The sequence below is a fragment of the Littorina saxatilis genome, linkage group LG1 (genome assembly GCF_037325665.1).
Source record: "Littorina saxatilis isolate snail1 linkage group LG1, US_GU_Lsax_2.0, whole genome shotgun sequence".
NCBI classification, from domain to species: domain Eukaryota; kingdom Metazoa; phylum Mollusca; class Gastropoda; order Littorinimorpha; family Littorinidae; genus Littorina; species Littorina saxatilis.
In genome coordinates this window covers 68,680,277-68,703,490 of record NC_090245.1, presented here as the reverse complement: position 1 = coordinate 68,703,490, position 23,214 = coordinate 68,680,277, and the positions used below count along the sequence as shown (strand labels likewise).

At 40.7% G+C, this 23,214-nt stretch overlaps 1 protein-coding gene across 1 annotated transcript; it reads left to right on the top strand.

Moving 5' to 3' along the window:
- Positions 1–280: 280 nt before the first annotated feature.
- Positions 281–21,962, top strand: LOC138977000 (protein disulfide-isomerase A3-like). Its single transcript, XM_070349893.1, has 13 exons — positions 281–487; positions 4,957–5,044; positions 7,821–7,938; positions 9,710–9,817; positions 10,451–10,574; positions 11,757–11,873; positions 16,579–16,701; positions 17,049–17,231; positions 18,017–18,116; positions 18,799–18,927; positions 19,466–19,545; positions 19,831–19,888; positions 20,786–21,962. Exons 1-13 carry the CDS (start codon positions 354–356, stop codon positions 20,909–20,911), a joined length of 1,488 nt encoding a protein of 495 aa, XP_070205994.1. The 5' UTR covers positions 281–353; the 3' UTR covers positions 20,912–21,962.
- The last annotated feature ends 1,252 nt before the right edge of the window (positions 21,963–23,214 follow it).

Below are 23,214 nucleotides of genomic sequence, written 5' to 3'. Positions count from 1 at the left end.
TGTGTTTCCTGACTAAACGGCATTAGCGAGTAAGTCCAAGTACGAATAATTTCTTTGACAAACTAAGTATACACACAGGTTCTCGAACTACAGTTTTTTTGCATCAAATGTCAGTTTGTATACCATGCACGCGGAGAGCTTTTGCTGGTTAACAGTTGATATTTGTTTTCGTTGGTTTTCTCAGGTTAGAAGGAGGGGGTGTGACTCTGACAGCAACAGGTGTGACCTTAACCCGGAAGCAGTTTTCGAGGGAGCACACGCGTGGACCAATCAAATTTCGACAGCACAGAGAGGCTTTACATGTTCCTCTTGTGTCGCCTGCTTCTCATTTCTTTGCACTTCGTTCTGCAACCATGATTCGAGCTTTAGTTGTTCTTTCGTTTGCTGTGCTTGCCGTGAAGGCAAATGTACTTGAATTCACAGATTCCAACTTCAAGAGCGAAATCCAGGACCATAATGTGATTCTTGTCGAGTTTTACGCACCGTGGTAAGTTACAGTTGATCGTCAGCCGTGCTGTCACCGGTAGAATTTGTCGTCAGTGTTACCGGTTCACTTTTTTTCTGTCTTGTTATTTTTTTGAAATTGTGTAACGACAGCCTTGTTCTCAATGGTATTTTCATTAATTCTGTCGCTCTGATTGTCTGTCTGAATGCGTATTGGTGCTGTCCAGTTCGGAAATCGTTAGGCACAGAATCATGTGCTAGACAAAAACGAGCATTTTGGAGCAAGTGATTAGCCGGCGATGGTTAGATTGAGTTGAATTTTAAATCATATAAAAGTCCAGTAGAACCGATCTGCGCCGTTTTTGGAGAGCAGTAACTGTTGGCCATTTACAATCCGCCACAGTATGTTATGCTGGTTCTAAAATGCCTGTTTACTTACTTACTTACTTAGGCCATTATGAACCCCCGGGGGAGCATAGGCCATCGACGACAATTCTCCGTGTTTGCATGATGGTTAATACAATGATAGCAGCCAAAACAGTCGTCTGTCACTGGCAGTGCCAGTAGTGCCACACCTATTGACCTAAACAAAGCTACTGCTGATTGTAGTTGGAGTATGCAGGTGCATCATTCCGTGCAGTTTAGAATAAACAGACATTACAAATTGTTCATTCTCTCATTTTTATTTGAACACCTTTGATCTGTAACTGTAAAAAAAAGTGTAAACATTCATTCAGCCTTTCAGTTTCAATTTTCATTCACCAATGCAAGCCACTCAAACGGCAATAGGAAATTACAGTCATTCTCTTGCACCATTCCCCTTTTCAAAACATTTGACCTTGCAATAGGGCCTTTTACAGCTGACCGCGCGCTGAGTCATTTCGAGTTACTCCCCTTGGGTACGGGCAAACTCGCTGTCGATACTGTTACTGGATACAGACGAGATGGTCTGCTGCAACTTGTAAAAACTGCACAGCAGTTGGAACTACCGATCGATCCGGATTTTACAAGACAGGACGTGCAAGAAAAACTTTCCGAAAAACTTCGACAGATCGGATTTCCACCACGCGATCCTTTTACATCCGAAGAAAAAAGTGACCCATCAAACGCACCCAGGATCGGTGTTGTTGACATCCTGAACTATCTGATTGAGAAAAAGAACGATTTCGACCAGAAGAAGGCGAAAACTTACAAATCCTTTGAAGATATATCGCCTTTTTTATGGCCATGTGCTCAACTTGAGATACATACATGTGCAGAAGTGGACAAGTTTTTCGTCTACACCGCGGAGGTAAAACCGACACAGAGGCAGACAACCTACCTGCACACTTCCTCATATAAACTGTGCATAATCGTCAGCGAAGATGGGGACATTCTGCTGGGATTTTGCCAGTGTCCGGGGGTGGGGGGGGGGGGGGGGTGGGGGGGGGGGTGGCAAGTACTTACATTTCACAACGTAGGCATGTTATTATTCATATTGTTATTGTTAGTATTGTTACTCCTCACTGAAACCAAGCAAAGCAGGCTGTTCACCCTCAATAATGCTTTTACTGTATTTAAAGTACTGTCACAGTATGTTTGCATGCATACATGCAAATATTAGTTAGCTTCCATGAAATATTGAATATATCCCCATTTCACAGCACTAGGATGGGATGTATGGCACTTTGAATCACTAACAGTAGCACTGCCTCTTCAATACCCATCTCCTTTTTGAAACTGAAGAGTATACGTATGGACCAGTGGCAGTGAATGGTTAATGAACATATGGGTTGCTCTGATTTCATTCATGATCAGGTACATTTGGTTTTTTTTAACCACACAAACACTTAGACAACAATTATTAGAGTATGAGTTTTTCCGCGTTTTGATTTTCATTTAAATCCAAGTCACAGCTTCTGTTTTATGATGAGTGATGTAGTTTGAAACACTTGGACAACAATTATCAGAGTATGAGTTTTTCCGCGTTTTGATTTTCATTTAAATCCAAGTCACAGCTTCTGTTTTATGATGAGTGATGTAGTTTGAAACACTTGGACAACAATTATCAGAGTATGAGTTTTTTCCGCGTTTTGATTTTCATTTAAATCCAAGTCACAGCTTCTGTTTTATGATGAGTGATGTAGTTTGAAACACTTGGACAACAATTATCAGAGTATGAGTTTTTCCGCGTTTTGATTTTCATTTAAATCCAAGTCACAGCTTCTGTTCAAGTTATGATGAGTGATGTAGTTTGAAACACTTGGACAACAATGTCAATTATCAGAGTATGAGTTTTTCCACTTTTTGATTTTCATTTAAATCCACTCTGGAGTCACAGTTTCTGTTTTATGATGAGTGATGTAGTTTGAAGTGTTGGTATTAAATTTTCACTGACAATCATTCTGTGCTGGTATTCCCATTTTCACCTGCAGGGTTATGAAATATATGGGGAGAAACTTGGTCAGTAAAATCATCTTCACGCGTGAACTGAAAATTGTCTCTGTTTAAAATTACAATGTATTTCGTGAACACACCTGGAGAATGCCCTTGCGTGATTTAAAACTGCCTGCTGTGAATACTGTTGTCATACTATGAATTTTCTTTTGAGAAAAACAAAAGAATGAAAAGCTTTTAACTAGCTTGTGAATGAGCCTCTTACTTCTATGTGGGGCTAGGTGCTTTGAACTATTTTTAATGCCTGAAAAGGATAGTGATGGAAATCACTAGTTTAATGTCAGGTGTGACAAGTCACATATACTATTGATTGAACTATTTTTTTTATTAATCTGCAATTTTGTTACAACCTACTTTGTTTATTTGGTGACAAGCTAGTGAGAGGCACTTTTTAGTGCTTGAATAGTACTGTGATGCACATTATTTATCATTTCAGTCTAGTCGTACTCATGATTACAACCAATAGTTCTTGTGAGCTTGTACAGTTATGTGATGTCTCTCAAGTCTTTTTCCTTGAGGCAAACCATTTTTCCTTTGAATGACACATAGTTCAGTTTGACCATTATTTTTCATTTTTGTGTTCTTGTTGTATGCAACTGCAAGCACCGAGCTGTCATGCTTTTTGTCTGATTTCAGACCATATTCTTTGGGCCATTTGTATGCTGAAGTAGTTTTGTTTTTCTGCCACTTCTGTTAGATTGTGTTTTTGCAGTGAGATTCATGTTCAAAATTTTAGACAAGATTAAAAGAATGATCCTGTTTCTTAAATGCCTCCGTGTTCATTGGTTTGTAGACTATGTGTCACTTGCTGTCTAGTTTTTCGATGTTTTGCTAACTAGCTGCAGTATCACACTTTGGTTTATGGGGATATGAAAAAGCTACATCAAAACCATTTCTTCCTCTCTCAGCACATAAAGTCAAAGCATGGTACAATCTTTTTTGTTCCATTTATACTTATGAAGAAAAACAGCATGTCATTTTCAAGTGCCCCCCGACGAAGTTGTGCAAATGTAGGTGTCTTTGTTGACTTTTTCGATGTTGAACCTCTCGATCGTTCTTCCACATAGTTTAATCCATTTTCGGCACTTTTCTAAATCTCTAGAGGGTTTGGAAAACGGTACCCATCCAACACCGACCATGTGTGATCTCTCACGGTGTCTTAAATCACTTCCACACACGCCATAACAGCAATGTTTGTGCACCATCGTACAGCTCCACCATTCAAACAACGCGCAAAAGTGGCTGACTTTGCCCGAGGCACAGCGGGCCAAGGTCAAGGTCGCCTAGAATAGCCCAGGTGTAAAAGGCCCTATTAATGATAGGATTTGTATTGATGTCATGCAAACAGTTAGGCAAAGAATTGTAAAGTGGATTGCTACATATATGACAAAGTATGATGTCCAGGGCAGGGGTGTACTTTAACTTTTTGGCTACCATCCAGGGGGCCGCTAAGTAAGCAATTAGAACCCGTCCCCCAAAAATCCCAAACAGCCCCCAACCAGCCCGGATGTCTTACAACCACCTCAGCTGCTCGTACCGACATACGTTGCATTTGTAGCTCAAAGTCCAACGCGTGTACATGCAACTACAATGTGAAAGTTTAAAGATTGGACAGCTATTGGGAGAAAAAAGGTAGTCTCGAGCGGCGCGAGAAACATGGCGTCCAAAGCTGGTGTAAAATGTGAAAGCCTCTTTGCTCGCCTGTTCCGATTTTAAACAGCGTTGCGTAAACTTGCAGCTTTCTGGTCAAAGAAATTTAAGGTTGCCAGACGGGCGGGGGGAGAGGAATTTTGAATTCGCCCAACGTGGTTTGAATCCGCTGCGGGTGTTAAGGTACAGCCCTGATGTCAGATTATAAAAAAAACACAACTAAGTTTAATGCATTGTAATTTGTACATGCATGAATACTAAAATTCTTTGAATGAGGAATAAAACTTTTTCCTGCCAAAATAAAAAGTACGACCTAAGTAACAGGTAACTAGCTTTACATCGGTTTTAGGTGATGTTTTCTTCCATGCATTCTTTTCTTCCTGTATTGTTAATATTAATAATGATATAATGTGTGTTTGTCTGTAGGTGCGGTCACTGCAAAAAGCTTGCGCCCGAGTATGAAAAAGCTGCTGAAAGACTGCTGAAGAATGATCCTCCAGTGGGCCTTGCAAAGGTATTGTCCAATTATCTGTCTTGTTGGTGATAAACCTGTGTGTATTGTTGGCTTGTTTTGTGCAGTTATATATTTATTGCTTAGTCATGCAGTCACTCAGTTGGAGCAAAGGAATTTGGCAATGGCACTTCTCCCTTAACTCATTGTCTCCTAAGTACAGATATTTCCGTACCCAATCATATGGCTCCGGCTGACCAGGTAGGGATATCAGGCATGGGAATTGTCCGCCGAATGGCGGATTTCCGCTGAATTTTTTTTTTGTTCCGCCGAAAATGCAAAAGTGTCCGCCGAAAAAATAAAGGGGGGAGGCACACAAAAAAAGCACCGGTTACTTTGGCCTTTGCGCAAAAGCCCGCGAAAACTTTCCGTACTTTGTTTACGCACTGCTACCGCCCGCCTCAGTTATTGAACTATTATGTTTGAAAGTAAACCAGATTGCACAGATTGTGTTACAAGTTACATTTTCCTGTTTGTCTCAACAGATAAAAAAAATTTCAAATTTAAAGGCAGAGTAAGCCTCCCGTAAACCATCACAGATACGGTCAGGCTTTTACACACAGTACAAACACCATTTCATTTAAACACTCACCAATTGAGAACATCCTAGGTGCCCTCCGTAAAGAGCGAACAATTTTCAAAGAATTTATTTTTGCGTGGTTTATCTTACCCCTGAGCCATCGTGAACCCGTGTGATCCAGTTTTCCCTTTTCACAATGCAGTCGTCATAGTTAGTCATTTGAATGCGACTCGACGTGAGCTTATCTACAATAGCACGTTTTTTTTATGCACGAAACAACGGCTGTGGTTCACAAGAACTCTAGCGATGGCTTTTGACTGTTGAGAGGAACGGCGATTTGCACTGATAAACCGGCCGTCGTCTGCTACGACCCTTGCGTGACCCTGCTTCCGGGCTTTTCTTTTTTTAAACTTTCACAACTTCGAATTGTTCTGATCTTGTCTTGATGAAAAACGAATTCTTTTATGATTAAAGAATGTTTCTGTAACAAGCTGTCAATTTATTATTTAGATTTTAAAAGTTAGGTCTAGCGCAAAAACGAGGCGCCGTTGTTGTTAACGGAACAAGTCTACGAAAATAAATTCTTTGAAAATGTCTCACGCTCGACAGAAAGCAGCCAGGATGTTCCCGTTCGGTGAGCGTTCAAATGGAAGTGTGCTTGTACTGTATTTAGACGCTCGGGGAGCTCTGTGATGGTTTACGGGAGGCTTACTGTGCCTTTAAACCATATATATAATACATGTAAGCAAAATTTGGTACATTTTTGTACTAAAAACTCTGATTCTAAAAACAGAATTTAATGGCAAACTTGGAGCTCAGATGACACCAGATTGCACCATCTGGGTTCTTTGGAGAAAAAAAATTTCCGGGGGGGCATGCCCCCGGACCCCCCTAGTAAGGCTAGGCGCTTCGCGCCGTCGACTTGACGCTTTGCGTCTTCAGTTATAAATTTTCCGCCTTTTTTACAATTTTCAATTCCCATGCCTGGATATATCCGCTCAGACTGTTAGCTTCAGTCGCTTCCTGTAACGTCCATCTAACGCCTGCATTCCAGCATGTTCAGGCATGAGCGAGATCGGTCGCCCACTCGCCACAGGCGACCAGAAATGAGTGTGGGCGAGTAGAAAGTCTTATAATGTTCGCCCACTTGGCGAGTGTAAATTTTGGGTCTGTGGTATTATCATTTTCCGAGCGACGATTGTTTGATGCAAAGCACGTTGTCGTCTACAATTGCTAAAATTAGATGTCGTCGGAGCTCCAGTTCCAGCTGATCGGGAAATTCTCTTTAGTGACCATGAACCAATCAGAATGACCATATGATTTCAGGGTTATCAGGACTTTTTGTTGACGCGATTTTAACCAATCAGAATTGTCAACGCACCACGTGTGTCTCAGAAGCCTAGGCAGATCTGAAGCTGTAAACATGTAGAAATACTTGCACAACTGCCAGCTCCCCCCCCCCCCCCCCCCCCAAAAAAAAAAAAGCCAAACCAGAGGGACCGGAGTCCCAGAGATTGACAAAAGTATGACTCCGAACAGAGGAAGCATTCCTTCCAGGCAGACTATACAAAATCTGACTGGTGAGCAGAGAGACTGGCTAAACTATGAATGATCGGGGAAAAAAACGTCATGTTGTGTACTGCTTGCGAAAAGCATGCCGCATCTGAGAAGGAGAGAAAGGGGCCATTCATTGTTGGTACGGACAAATTTAAGGTAGAAAACATACGTGCACACGAAACATCAAAGTCTCACCAACAAAACACCAAAAAATGGGTAAACTCAAACAAAAAAGTCAAAAACACCGAGGGGGGACACGCTATGCACCAGCTAACGCAAGACCAGCGTGCTCGTGTCGCACAACTGATGCGATCTGTACATGCGCTTGCAAAGACCTGCTCGCCTTTCACCACGTTTGAATGGATGGAATCTCATTTTTGTGGGCGAGTGAATTTGTTTGTGGGCTAGTCAATTTTGAATTTCCCTAGCCCACAAGGCGAGTGAAAATTCTGGAACTTGCTCATGCCTGATGTTGATACACAGTTACTACATTTCTGAGTGACCTGCTGCAGCACAGCTGGTCTCGGCTATAAAAAAAAACTTGGTCAACATAGGTGGGGTAGAAAGGGATCCAAACTTTTTGTGTTTATCGTCTGTGTCCAGCTGTTCTGTGTATGCATGACAGATCGGATGTGTGTTTTGCATTTGAGTAACTAATACATGTACTTCAAGTTCAACAACTTAATATGTCTGTCTGAACAGGTCGACTGTACTGTTGAGACTGAGATCTGCAAAGAATATGGTGTGTCCGGCTACCCAACTTTGAAGATATTCAGGAATGGAGAATTCAGCAAGGATTATGATGGTCCCAGGGAGGCTGGTATGTGTCATGTACTGTATCAGGATTATGCTTTGAACTCGGTAAATCGTTACCAGAGTAAGCAGAATCACTGCTTCAAGTTCAAGAAACATTTTCAAGTACATTAATTTTACTTCCACATGACATACATGTTGTACTAGAGGAATACCCGGCTTCGCCGGGGTGAATCGCGAGACAGAGACAGACAGCGTGGCGGTTCATCACAATCACCTCTGCAGGCGAAGTCCTGTCAAACGGGATTGAGAATTTTAGAGCTTATTTCTTAGCCCTATATTATCTGCTGTGGCTTCTCAAATGCCAGAACATACAGACAGACAAAAGCCGCTAGACCCCATCACAAACAGAACTCTATAATACATAGGTTTTTGCCTACACACACACACAAACACACACACACACAGAGAAGCCGTATATATATATGCATATCTGTATCTATAAATATATAGAGATAGGTGAGAGTGTATTTTTCGCGTGGCTATAAATTGATTCGACCTTTTCACTTTGACAGTAAGAACAACTTACGGGTGCAAGGGAAGCGTTCTGGACAGCGCAGTGACATTCTAAAAATAGTCACTCTCAGACACGGGAATTTGGGGTGAACGGCGCGACAGAGACAGACAGCGTGGCGGTTCACCACAATCACCTTTGAAAGGCGAAGTCCTGTCAAACGGGATTGAGAATTTTAGAGCTTATTTCTTAGCCCTATATTATCTGCTGTGGCTTCTCACATGCCAGAACATGCAGACAGACAAAAGCCGCTAGACCCCATCACAAACAGAACTCTATAATACATAGGTTTTTGCCTACACACACACACAAACACACACACACACAGAGAAGCCGTATATATATATGCATATCTGTATCTATAAATATATAGAGATAGGTGAGAGTGTATTTTTCGCGTGGCTATAAATTGATTCGACCTTTTCACTTTGACAGTAAGAACAACTTACGGGTGCAAGGGAAGCGTTCTGGACAGCGCAGTGACATTCTAAAAATAAATAGTAACTTACAACTGAACGGGAAAGCCACACGAAGGAAGGGAGATAAACGCCAAACACTGGAGAAGATAAGGAAGAGTTACTTATAATGGTGAAATGAACACAAAAACGAACATGAGTTTAGCGCTGCGCGCTGAGAGCACGTGTTGAAATATCTCATCGATGATATTGTGTCCGGGGTGTAGCTGAATACGGTGTCCAAATTTGAAAAAGAACCACCGAGAACTTTGGCGTTGTGATGTGGTGTAGCGGCTATGGTGTGTCGGTATGGGGGCCCGGGTAAGCTGAGGTGGAACCAAAATAGCTGAGGTGGAACCAAAATCGGTTCCGCGCAGCGCGCTGAGAGCACGTGTTGAAATATCTCATCGACCAGGTTGTGTCCAGGGTGTACCTGAATATGATCACCAAATTTGAAACAGATCCATCGAGAACCTTGGCCGCGCATCGCGCACAGACACACAGACACACAGACACACACACACACACACACACAGACACTAGTCGTATATATATATAGATGTATAACACTGCTCAAATAAATAAACTACAGCAGAGAGACAAATGATAGAAAGTGTACCGTTGAGCAGGTGTAGAGTGTCGATTTTTTCATATTTTCTAACCTTCGTACATCATCAGTGATTAAAATCATTTAGTATTCACAACTGTTAAGAAGTGCAGTTCATATACTACTCACTAGCGATTTGCAGCGCTAACTTTTGTGCAAAGTTTAATGCAAATGTGGCTGACTTTATTCTTTTTATTTCCAGATGGCATTGTTAAGGTCATGGGGAAGGAGGGTGGGCCAAGCTCCAAGGAGCTGAAGACAAAGAAAGAGTTTGATGACTTTGTTGCTCGTGAAGGCGGAAGTGTCGTGGGTGAGTTTCTTTTGTTAATCGTCTTCTCAATTTTATGTAACTGCCAAGCATTCTGGATTTCTGAGGATCGTTGCGGAAGTACATTTGACATAACGAGTTATGGAATAGACGAATTCCGAAAATAACTGTCGGGTTTGTATGGGTTGTGAATTCCCTTGCTTTTGATTTGACTCTGACAAACATTGGAGGGGCCAATAACTAGCATGGGGTGTGTTGGAAACATGTGGACAGGAGCATGTGTGAAGTTATTTGTCAGAGGGAAAGCAATCCATACAAACCTTAGTTATTTTCAAAAAACGTCTATTAATTTAAAACCCCCCTCAAGTGTTGTTCCCAGGTCATGACATTTTGAACAATTTATTTTGAATCAAGGGCCTACTGAACAGTGAACTTGTCTTCTGTGTCTGGTAACAACACTACCCCTCATTTGGTTCATTACCAGTGGTTCACTGGTTAGCAGTGTATTTGTGTGTCATTACTGTCAAACAGCACTTGTGAACTCTTCACTTCTAGTTGGAGTTTTGTTTAATTTCATAAAATTCAATTTGCAAAACAAAGGGGGTTACATGCAGTTTGTTTATATGTTATGTAAACCACTTGCAATTTCATATTCTCACGCTTTGAATTTTGCAGGATTCTTTACTGATGCTGACAGTGAACAGGCAAAAACGTTTCAGAAGTTGGCTGACAGTTATGATGATCTTCGGTTTGCACACACTTATTCTTCACAAGTCATGGACAAGTTGAAATACAAAGAGTGAGTTCTGCTATTTCAGCTACAGATGTATAACTTTTTCTTTATCTTTGTTTTCAGAGTGTAGAGCCTTAGGTGTTGATTAGGACCAGCTGATGTACTGTTTGAGAAAGTTGGATTGTCTCACAAAGTCTCATGATACCAGCTGCTCAAGATATTGCAATCTGTGTTACTACGTCCTACAATTCAAACATTAACAAGAATGACGCTTTTGTAAATTAATACCTTTTTGACTCACATGCAAAGCAAAAGTGAGTCTATGTACTCACCCGAGTCGTCCGTCCGGACATCCGTCCGGAAAACTTTAACGTTGGATATTTCTTGGACACTATTCAGTCTATCAGTACCAAATTTGGCAAGATGGTGTATGATGACAAGGCCCCAAAAAACATACATAGCATCTTGACCTTGCTTCAAGGTCAAGGTCGCAGGGGCCATAAATGTTGCCTAAAAAACAGCTATTTTTCACATTTTTCCCATTTTCTCTGAAGTTTTTGAGATTCAATACCTCACCTATATGTGATATATAGGGCAAAGTAAGCCCCATCTTTTGATACCAGTTTGGTTTACCTTGCTTCAAGGTCAAGGTCACAGGAGCTCTTCAAAGTTGGATTGTATACATATTTTGAAGTGACCTTGACCCTGAACTATGGAAGATAACTGTTTCAAACTTAAAAATTATGTGGGGCACATGTTATGCTTTCATCATGAGACACATTTGGTCACATATGATCAAGGTCACTTTGACCCTTATGAAATGTGACCAAAATAAGGTAGTGAACCACTAAAAGTGACCATATCTCATGGTAGAAAGAGCCAATAAGCACCATTGTACTTCCTATGTCTTGAATTAACAGCTTTGTGTTGCATGACCTTGGATGACCTTGGGTCAAGGTCACATGTATTTTGGTAGGAAAAATGTGTAAAGCCGTTCTTAGTGTATGATGTCATTGCTAGGTTTAGTTATTTGACCTTGACCCTGAAGGTCAAGGTCATGTCAAGGTCAAGCATGTGAGTCGTATGGGCTTTACCCTTCTTGTTTTTCTGATCCATATGTTCTTGTCCATTTGGGAATTTCAATGGAGGATTCTTGTGAACATGAGTTTTCAGGGGCATATACTGCAGAATAAAGTCATGGGATCTGAAAATGAAACATTGGTGTTTACTGTTCCTTGTGTGTTGCAGTGAAGTTGTCCTGTTCCGACCCAAAGTGATGGCGAGCAAGTTTGAGGAGACAGCTGTCAAATTTACTGGTGACGCCACCAAGCTGCACGAGCTGAAGGGATTCTTGACAAATGAGGCGTATGTTTATTTTATAATCTAAACAGGGGTTCTACTCATTGCAAAATGTTTTGTAAATGTCAAAATTTTTTGGTGCCATGGGCAGACCTGTTTTGGAGTAATTTATTACTATTTTTTAGGATTTTGGGGGGAAAATACTCCATTTGAGTCCAGACTACGATATTCTAATGTGCTTCAAATTAGGTTTATGTTGCTAATGTTGGCGTTTGTAACCACTGGGTTACTATTTTGGTCATCAGATTACTATTTTTTTACTTGACCATTACTCTTGTCAAGTTTTGGGGGTAAACAGGTCTGCATGGGTATTTTAGCTGTATTTGGCCAATCAAAGCTTTGCAACTCAGTCAGTCAGCCCAGCCTAAATTATAAACACTGATCACTGCTTCATTCTTTGTATATATATCGATATACATGTATACACCAAAAAAGAAAAAAGAAGAAACATTTTATATACATGATAATTGATATGTTAAAACAAGTCGCGTAAGGCGAAAATACAACATTTAGTCAAGCTCAGTCGAACTCACAGAATGAAACTGAACGCATTGCATTTTTTCCGCAAGACCGTACTTTCGTAGCGTTGTATGTCCACCGCTCGTAGCAAAGGCAGTGAAATTAACAATCCAAAAAAGCGCGGTAGCGGTTGCGCTGAGGAGGATAGCACGCTTTTCTATATCTCTATTCTTTTTAACTCTCTGAACGTGTTTTTAATCCAAACATATCATAACCCCCCGCTGGTTAGGGGGAAGAATTTACTCGATGCTCCCCAGCATGTCGTAAGAGGCGACTAACGGATTCTGTTTCTCCTTTTACCCTTGTTAAGTGTTTCTTGTATAGAATATAGTCAATGTTTGTAATGATTTTAGTCAAGCAGTATGTAAGAAATGTTAAGTCCTTTGTACTGGAAACTTGCATTCTCCCAGTAAGGTCATATATATATTGTACTACGTTGCAAGCCCCTGGAGCAATTTTTTGATTAGTGCTTTTGTGAACAAGAAACAATTAACAAGTGGCTCTATCCCATCTCCCCCCCCCCCCCCCCCCCCCCCTTTCCCCGTCGCGATATAACCTTCGTGGTTGAAAACGACGTTAAACACCAAATAATAAAGAAAGAAAGAAACATCATATCTATATGTTTTTGGAATCAGGAACGAACAAGGAATAAGATGAAATTGTTTTTAAATCGATTTCGGAAATTTAATTTTAATCATAATTTTTAAATTTTCAGAGCTTAGGGTAGTCAGTGAGGGAGAGTGAGAGCGGTTTGTGTACAGTCCGACTGAAGAGTGAAAAGTCACTGCCACAAGATCGGCATGCAGTCAATAAAGCCAGACAAGAAGAATGATTATGACATGCGGCTCTATCTGCTGGTTTTTTATTCAAACTGGTTTTCAACGCTTATTCTCACAAAGCATCTGCACACCTGCCTCTGCCTGTGCTGTGTTTGTGTGGCTGCTTTCGTATGATGTCAGTGCATGGTGAGTGCGTTCACTGCCTTGTCACCACTTCCCCACCTTTTTCAGAATGTTTTCTTGGAGTTGGATAATTCTTTGAATTTGCGATTTTCCAACATCAAGACTTTTTGCAATCGCGATGGCAGTTTCTCCCTTTTTGTGTCTGTTCACAACATTCACTCGATTTTCGAGAGTTAAATATTTTCTTTTCTTTGTAGACGCCATGTCGATCTCCACTGCTCTTCTGTCCAAAGACTGTCTATTCTGACTGAATTGAACGGTGTGTGTTGGTCACGTGAGTTTGTTTTCTCGATGATTGGTTTGTGATGTTTACTCAGCCCACCCAACCATCACACCTCTCAGCGGTTAATTAGTGCCTTTGCTTACGCAAGACTGGTTATAACCGGTTTGTCAGTGATGCGTTACGCTGACTGAGTCTTGGCTTTGTCTGACAAAGTCGTTACACAAGCTGTTAGGTCGGTCCTTAGACGTTAGAGCGGGGTGGTCGCTACACTGGTGACAACTATATAAGGAAACACATCGGTTAAAAAAAAAAGGGTCGTTGTGGCGGGGTAGTCCTTAGAGAGGGGGGTCGTTGTGAGGGGTTCCACTGTACGCAAAGAGAGGAGCCTGTGCGAAGACCTCAACGATCGTGGTCAAGTTCAGCGATGCAAGGCGAAGAATCATTCATATGAGCGGAAAGATGATTCGGCGTTACCTTCACCCCGAACCTAACATGGGGGCCACACATCAAAAACCTTGTCGGCAAAGCCAAGAAAGCACTTAGTCTCCTCAAAGTGTTAAAACGAGAGACCTGGGCCTCAAATAAAGACAGCCTGCTTCACATTACGAAACAGCTATTTTTCACATTTTTGACTCACATGCGTAGCAAAAGTGAGTCTATGTACTCACCCGAGTCGTCCGTCCGTCCGTCCGGACGTCCGTCCGTCCGGAAAACTTTAACGTTGGATATTTCTTGGACACTATTCAGTCTATCAGTACCAAATTTGGCAAGATGGTGTATGATGACAAGGCCCCAAAAAACATACATAGCATCTTGACCTTGCTTCAAGGTCAAGGTCGCAGGGGCCATAAATGTTGCCTAAAAAACAGCTATTTTTCACATTTTTCCCATTTTCTCTGAAGTTTTTGAGATTCAATACCTCACCTATATATGATATATAGGGCAAAGTAAGCCCCATCTTTTGATACCAGTTTGGTTTACCTTGCTTCAAGGTCAAGGTCACAGGAGCTCTTCAAAGTTGGATTGTATACATATTTTGAAGTGACCTTGACCCTGAACTATGGAAGATAACTGTTTCAAACTTAAAAATTATGTGGGGCACATGTTATGCTTTCATCATGAGACACATTTGGTCACATATGATCAAGGTCAAGGTCACTTTGACCCTTATGAAATGTGACCAAAATAAGGTAGTGAACCACTAAAAGTGACCATATCTCATGGTAGAAAGAGCCAATAAGCACCATTGTACTTCCTATGTCTTGAATTAACAGCTTTGTGTTGCATGACCTTGGATGACCTTGACCTTGGGTCAAGGTCACATGTATTTTGGTAGGAAAAATGTGTAAAGCATGTGAGTCGTATGGGCTTTGCCCTTCTTGTTCCCATTTTCTCTGAAGTTTTTTAGATTGAATACCTCACCTATATATGATATATAGGGCAAAGTAAGCCCCATCTTTTGATACCAGTTTGGTTTACCTTGCTTCAAGGTCACAGGAGCTCTTCAAAGTTGGATTGTATACATATTTTGAAGTGACCTTGACCCTGAACTATGGAAGATAACTGTTTCAAACTTAAAAATTATGTGGGGCACATGTTATGCTTTCATCATGAGACACATTTGGTCACATATGATCAAGGTCAAGGTCACTTTGACCCTTATGAAATGTGACCAAAATAAGGTAGTGAACCACTAAAAGTGACCATATCTCATGGTAGAAAGAGCCAATAAGCACCATTGTACTTCCTATGTCTTGAATTAACAGCTTTGTGTTGGATGGGTCACATGTATTTTGGTAGGAAAAATGTGTAAAGCAGTTCTTAGTGTATGATGTCATTGCTAGGTTTAGTTATTTGACCTTGACCCTGAAGGTCAAGGTCATGTCAAGGTCAATCATGTGAGTCGTATGGGCTTTGCCCTTCTTGTTATTTCTTCTCGCGATAGTTGGAGGAGCGAGAGCCGCCATGTTGTGTTTTCGTCTGCTCGAAATATGCGCAAAAGTCGTAAGTCGCGTTTTGGGTCATTAATACACAGGATTTGCGTCTTCCCGACTCCTAAGGAAGTCGCCGCGGATTCTATCGTGCGCGAGATTTAATTTTTTTTTCGTCTCTCGATAGTTTGAGGAGCAAGAGCCGCCATGTATTGTTTTTGTCTTTTCGAAGTTGCGTTTTCATGTACGTATTGTCCGTTTGTGACAGTGTTTACACTTCCTACGGTCCGAAAAATCGTGTCCTCGTCCGTAAGTGGCAGGTGTCCGTCCGTTAAAGGTTAGTTATTGTTGAAATCGTGTTCGTTCCATGATAAACTGTCCGTATGTAGCAGGTGGCCGTTACAACAAGGGTCCGCTAGACTCAGGTTTTACTGTACCAAAGTCCGGCCTTCGTCGAAGATTGCTTGACCAGAATTTCAATCAATTTTATTGAAAAATGAGGGTGTGACAGTGTCGCCTCAACTTTTACAAAATTCCGTATATGACGTCATCAAAGACATTTATCGAAAAAATTAAAAAAAACGTCTGGGGATATCATACCCAGGAACTCTCATGAAAAATTTCATAAAGATCGGTCCAGTAGTTTACTCTGAATGGCTCTACACACACACAGACACACACACACACACACACACACCACGACCCTCGTCTCGATTCCCCCCTCTATGTTAAAACATTTAGTCAAACTTTACTAAATGTAAAAAGAGGATGTGCAAGGTCACTGACCCGATAGAGTGAAATAGAAGGTAGACAACTGGGCAAGATTGAAAGATGATCAAAATGTGTGGGTGCAGACAAAAGGCGAGGCATGAGCAGCTGTGATTTGCCTCAGTGGATTTGTATTACTAAGCTGGCAAACTGTGAAATAGAAATGGATTCACCCAAACAGTAACAAGTAGAAGCACTTAACTCTGGTATCACATACAAGCACAAAACTCTGGTTTCTGTGCTGTTTTTAATAAAGCACTGCTTCAAATTGGTTCCTGTGTGTTCATGTCTTAATCATGTCTTTTCAGATTTGGTCTTTGCGCCCATAGAACACTTGGTAATGCTGGCAACTTCAAGAAACCAACATTCGTTGTATTTTACGAAGTAGACTACGTCAAGAACCCTAAGGGCACCAACTACTGGCGTAACAGGTGTGTGTGTGCAGCTTTTCCATTGGTCTCTTGTTGGTGATACACCTGTGGGGTTGGCATTCTCCAAAACAGAGACTAAGTAGTATTTTCATTGAGGTTTGTTGCTTATGGAACAGCTAGGTTAGCTGTAAGGTATAATAACTAAGGTAGAACATTCAGATGCAGTGAAAGATAATGGGAGTCTGACAGATTTATACATGGAGGGATACAAGTTCATTAAAGGGTGTGTACTTTTGCCAACATAAATTACTTATGTTGTAGTCTCTCGATCTCAATTCTCATGGATTGTTCTTGATCGGTTTCTATTTAAATCTGAAAATGTGGTTGCTTGTTTTTTCTCTGTACAGGGTAATGAAGGTAGCCAAGAAGCTGCGAGATGAGGGCCTCAGCGCCTTCTTCGCCATCAGCGACAGGAAGGAGCACAGGGACGAGCTGCAGGAGTGTGGCCAGATTGATTATAATACTGAGAAACCTGTTGTCTGTGCCTATGATGATCGCAGCCGCAAATTTAACATGGAGGATCCATTTTCGTAAGTCCCCCCCTCCTCCACACACACACATACTCACACTCCTATCTCTGTAATTTGTTGGCTCCCTTACTTTCCCCCCTCTTGCTCTCTTAGTTTCACTCTCACTATGTCTCTGAATATAATGATGGGTGGGACGACAAGGTAAGCCGGGTTTGCCCGTGTAACATGCCCCTAATGGCTTTGCCGTGAGGGCGTAAAGCTTACATTTTCTCAAGGCATGATATAAAAATGTTATCCGTATGAGACAAAGATTTCTCTGTAAGATCACGTTGGAAGGCAATGCGTGGTACTTTGAAAGGTGCCTTAGTTCCTGCATGAAACATGAGGTACGCCATCACCAAGCTGCTTCCCGTGCAGACCAACGTTACTTTGCTGAATTTATTTCACATATTGACATAGAACGTGTCATTTACAAAAGCCGTTCGTCCAAAAGAATTCCCTCTTTGCACAAAGAAGTCGGGCTGTAGATTTGTTATATGTATCCAAGTGAAGGGATTCCAGTGCAAAAGCTTAAACAGATCTGTGGTGATTTCACAAGACCGTTTGCAGGAAAAGAAAGGTGTATTAAACCATTTCATCTTTACAACATGACTTGCACTCTCCCTCTCGTCCTCTGTATCACTCTTCTTCTCTCTCTTTCTCCATCTCTTCTTCTTTCTGTCTCTCCCAACTACTTCTGAAATTTAAATTTCCCCTGTGATACAAATTCCAAGGACTGATTAGAATGTATGTTAACATTATTTGTGTGCAAGTCTTAAAACCCAGCCATGAAAACTGTGTTGCAGCATGGAGTCATTAGAGAAATTTGTACGTGATGTGCTTGATGACGCTGTCGAGCCCTTCCTCAAGTCAGAGCCCATTCCAAACAATGACGGTCCACTGAAGGTAACTCTTTTTTCTTAACATTGTGATTGGAAAAGTTCACAGCAAGCTAGGTAGGCGGCAGACGCATTAAAAACTCATACCTGAAAAACTCAGTGATTGAATATGCTAAGAAAAGGAGCATCAAAAGAGCAGATATGTTTTAAGAAGACAGATTACTGAATAATTGAGAGTTGGGGAAGAGAAGTATCTAGTGGAATTGTAAGTGAGTTTGATCTAGGAGGTGACATTAGGATGTGTGCAGAATTTTGAACATGACCAGTTTTGTCTTCAGGAATGGAAACAATCGGCTGATGAGTATTTTCAAAGACTTTTCAGTCTATCAGATTTGTAAGAACTACTCATTCTTACATTCCTACACTAACCAGACACGCTCAAGGAAAGTGTATGGCTTCATGAGAAGAAAGAATTGGTTCGACAGAAAAAACAAATTTCAAGAAAAATAATGGGAGGGGCAATCATTGCGAGTCAAGCTGCCAAATCTAACCTCCTTTAGGCTAGTCATCTGCAGCAAACTACCCACACTTTCCTGTTGTTTTTTTGGTTGGGGTTGTTGTTTCCTCCCCCCCCCCCCCCAAGTCATTAACGGATGTTATCAAGTTGACCAGCAAAATACTGATGCTTACTAGAAATGACTGTTTTATTCTAAGTTAAATGTCTGACTTTTCTCTTCTGTTTTTGACAGACTGCTGTCGGCAAAAACTTTGATGACCTTGTCAACGACCCAGAGAAAGATGTCCTCATTGAGTTTTATGCTCCCTGGTGTGGACATTGCAAGACCCTGGCTCCTAAGTTTGAAGAATTGGCTGAAATGGTGAGTTCCACGACATTGGTTATTTATCTAGGGCTTTGATCATAAAGGATCGAAGCACCAGCACTTCACTTTTAAGTCAAGCATGTCAGCTGATATGCTAGTTTCAGGGGAGAGACGCAATGTTATTATATAGAACAACAGACACAACCTTTTCCTTTGCTGAATCATGCTCTCGACTTCATAGTACGAAGAATGTTAGCTACATTAGCTCTGTACTCCATAAAGGAGAGTTTAATGTTAAAAGTAGTTGTCATATACCATTAAAATCATTTCAAAAATGTAAACAGAGTATAAAACACTGCGATTCCTACACAAATTCCCCAAGGGTTATATGCAGCTCAAACCAAATGGAATCTGTAGTTTTAAGTTACATCATTGTGTATTAACCAGTGAGAATATTGGAATGTAGTAAGCAGAAAGGTGGTTGTTGTTGGGTTTTTTTTGGGGGTGAAGAATGCACTCATACGTGTCCTTTATCTGTGAAACCAGAAAGGAGAGGAAATGCCATTTTATTTACTTGCATATTTGTGTTTTCAAGTTGAAAGACGAGCCAGAGATCACCATTGCAAAGATGGACGCCACAGCAAATGACGCTCCTTCTCCATATGAAGTTAGAGGGTGAGTACAACAAATTGAAAAATAAACTGTATGATTTTTCTCCCTTTATCACATGTTTATATAGACTGCTGAGAACACTTAACTAAAAGAATTAAGATACAAAAAGGTTTCACTCTGTGTTTACAGTTTTTTTCTCACTTTTATGGAACTAGAGACTATGCTTATTATATTTATTTCTGTGCTATTTAATCTGTTACTGAGCTAGCCATTGAAAAACATAATGTCCGTTGCCGTGCTGTTTTGAATGTTTGTGCTGATACATTTCTTTTAACATTTTTGATTCAGATTCCCAACACTATATTTTGCTCCCAAGGGCAGCAAATCCAGTCCCAAAAAGTATGAGGTAAGTTGATTGTTCATTCTTCGCAGTCCTGAAATGGTACATTCATCTGCGTAACAGCTTCCATCGGCGATAGTTTATTCTCAATTGGCGTATTCTTATTTGGACTGAATGTTGCTTGTACGAAATTTGCCGAGTAGAACCCGAGGATGATAAGAATGCTGTCGGAAACAGCCCAGCAAGTGGTTTTATGCTTGTTCCTAAATTTGCCGAAGATTTCCGAGCGCTTTCTTTGTTTTTACGGATCGTGCAGTTTCTAGACCACGCGCCATTTTGGTCACCATGCATCGACGAATTACGAAAAGCGATAAGGCCCTTGCGGCTGAAATCGACTCAAGTGTGAAAAACAAATGGAATTTTGGTTGGCTTGAGGAGAGAGTGAAGACTTCGATCTGGTTGACGAAAGGCAAAGTCTAAAACGAACACACAGTGGAGCTCTCTGTTAACGATTTTGAACACGTTGGTGAGAAATTACTGCAGCTTCACGTGCACTGTTTTGTAAAGTTATGGTGTCTCCTGGTGCACGTTTTAGGTGTGGAAAATGCCAAAAACCCTCAGCTTCAAGGGTCAACGCCCCCAGACCCCCTGGCAGGGGCCTATATCGGCCCCCGCATCCCCGCATTATTTTCCTCCTTTTTGATGATTTCCTGTTCCCATGCCTGAACTTAAACCAATCCAGTATTTGGGAGGTTTGAATGATGTGTGGAGTACACTAATGTTTCTGAAAATACGCCAAATTTCTTTGAGAATGCTACAAGTGCGAAACAGGGGTTCCCAGGTCTGGTCATGTGTCTACTTAAACATGGAATTTCTTTTTTGGGGTATGAGATTTTTGTTTTTTCTCAATGCCAAAAACATTGCCATTTTAATGTATAACATTGATGTTTCTTTCTTCAACAGGGTGGGCGAGAAGTTGACGACTTTATCAAGTATCTAGCCAAGGAGGCAACCAACGAACTGGAAGGATATGACCGCAAGGGCAAGAAGAAGGGTGACAAGAAGAAGAAGAAGAAGACTGAGCTCTAAATAAATTCATACATACACATTTCACTTACAAGTACACAAACTGTCACCCTTAGCACACACGTTTGGAATCGTATGCTCAAGCAGATCTCAGAGAAAAGCATAACACCAACAGGCACACAGGCACAATTATTCGTAGATAAAAAAAAATTATGCTGATAAATTCATAGTAGCAATGCATTATGAATAACACGCACTAGTCATCCCTGCACTCATCTGACATATTCCCTTCATACTTGCCTTATTTGTAAAATTCCAGTCTTTTTATAAGCTGATTATTATTCTCTTCATTTCTTTATGCTGAGAAGTTTGCTTGTTGCTGTGCGTTTCTAGATGGTGTTTTAACTGTTGATAGTAAACAAAAATCTCGGGCCACACACAACTTGAACTGACTTGAATGGACTAGTTGCTTCCCTTTAGCAAACAAACCGCGTGACCATACCAGGAGTTTCATACAGGAGTCACGATAACTTTGAGTGACTTACGTAGGTTAATGCAATGGCATTTTAACCCTGAATTGTGTGAAAGGTACTTTTGGCCTTTTGACAGCAGGTACAACCACTTGTGATGCTGGACACAATTTATTGGTCGGTCTGTTTGGTAGCTCAGAATATCTTGAAAATTAAACATTCTCAGCCATGCCAGCTACTTCTTTTTTTTGAGTCTGACGTATGTGTTGCATCAACAAAAAGTCTTACGCCTCAAGCAGGATAAGTCGGATCTGGCTGTGTGTGGTCTGCTTTACATGCTGTTGTCTGTATGTGTGACAGAAGAGAGTTGTTTGATGCGAAAGGGGTCTGGGGAACATCCTTCATATCATATTTATCATTCATCGTTTGAGACATCTGCTGAGAGAACTCTTGTTTGCGGATAATTGCATCGAGTGGCAGGGATTTTAGAGGTGACAGGGGGAACAAATCAGTGTTTGTTGCATACACCAAATGCAGATATTTTTTTTTCATCTCAGTATCTGTTATCAGTTATGTTGTTTGAGCGTTACACTTGGATGATATGCCTCATTGAGAAGGCTTTTCAATAAAATGAGTAAATGTTATTACCACAGGACATTCGGGTTTGGTTTGTCTTCAGTGTGTGTGTGTGTGTGTGTGTTGAGACTTTCACATTTATGACAAAGCTTGTGCCAGATAATACAGTAGTGGGCATGTGCTGAAGAAGTACTGTAACCTATGCAGACAGCTGACAAAAAATGAAACTTTGAATTATAATGAGTATTTACTGTCTCGTAAGAATTCACTTGCACATTAAATTGCTTTGTTTAAATGCAAAAAAATGTGTCATTACTCCAAACATTATGTATGCATTTTACATTAGCTGGGAGAAAAAACAACTTGGTGATGTTTGCAGAAACACTTTGCTGGATAATAAACTTTACAGATGTAATGAGGCTTCTGCTACATAAATATCCACAATTTGATGTAACATCTACAACACTTAATCATTGCCATCAACTGCATGCTTTCCACACATCTTTAAAGATAAATTGTAGTTGCCTTGTGCAACATCAAAAGATAAGAATGGTAAGTTATTGGAACGTTTAATTTATAACAAAACAAAACGATCGCATGATAACACATTTGTGATTGTTTTGGTTTGTCATAAAATAAGTTTCCATAATTTACTATTTTTGTTTTTTTGAATTTTGGAACGTTAGCAGTGTATCTATTTTTGGGCTTGCTTTGGAATTACTGTTCCCTTTATGTCAAATTTTGAAGGATTTTAATTTTTTGTGATTGCGAGTACAAGCTTACACATTGAAATAACAAACGCTACAGTACTCCTCGGATAAGGTGACCCCCCTTGGGACCAAAAAATATCGTGATCTTATCCGAGGGACACGTTAACCGATCCTCGGATAAGATCAATTTCAGTAGAACAAAATTGATCTTATCCGAGGAGATCAGAGTTTAGTTTGAGGCCCCATAAAAGACTTCCCGCCAATTGAAAGTCAATGACGTGATAATGGGCACATCCGGACTTTATTGTCCATTTCCATAAAACACAAGAAAGGACTTTTTTCTGTCCGCGTAACGCATAGCTCATAAAATAATACTAAAACACAACAATTCATTATCAAAATTATACATAGATCTATACATCAATCAAAATACATCAATCACAATGCTCTGACATTTAAATACAAAATTATGAATAAATATTTATTTATTTATTAGTGAGTATTTCTACGCACATACCCTCTCCTATTTGGGGAGGCTCATGGCGTTTACAATATGCCGTGTGAGATGGAATTTTTTACACATTATATCACACATTCACATCGGCCAGTA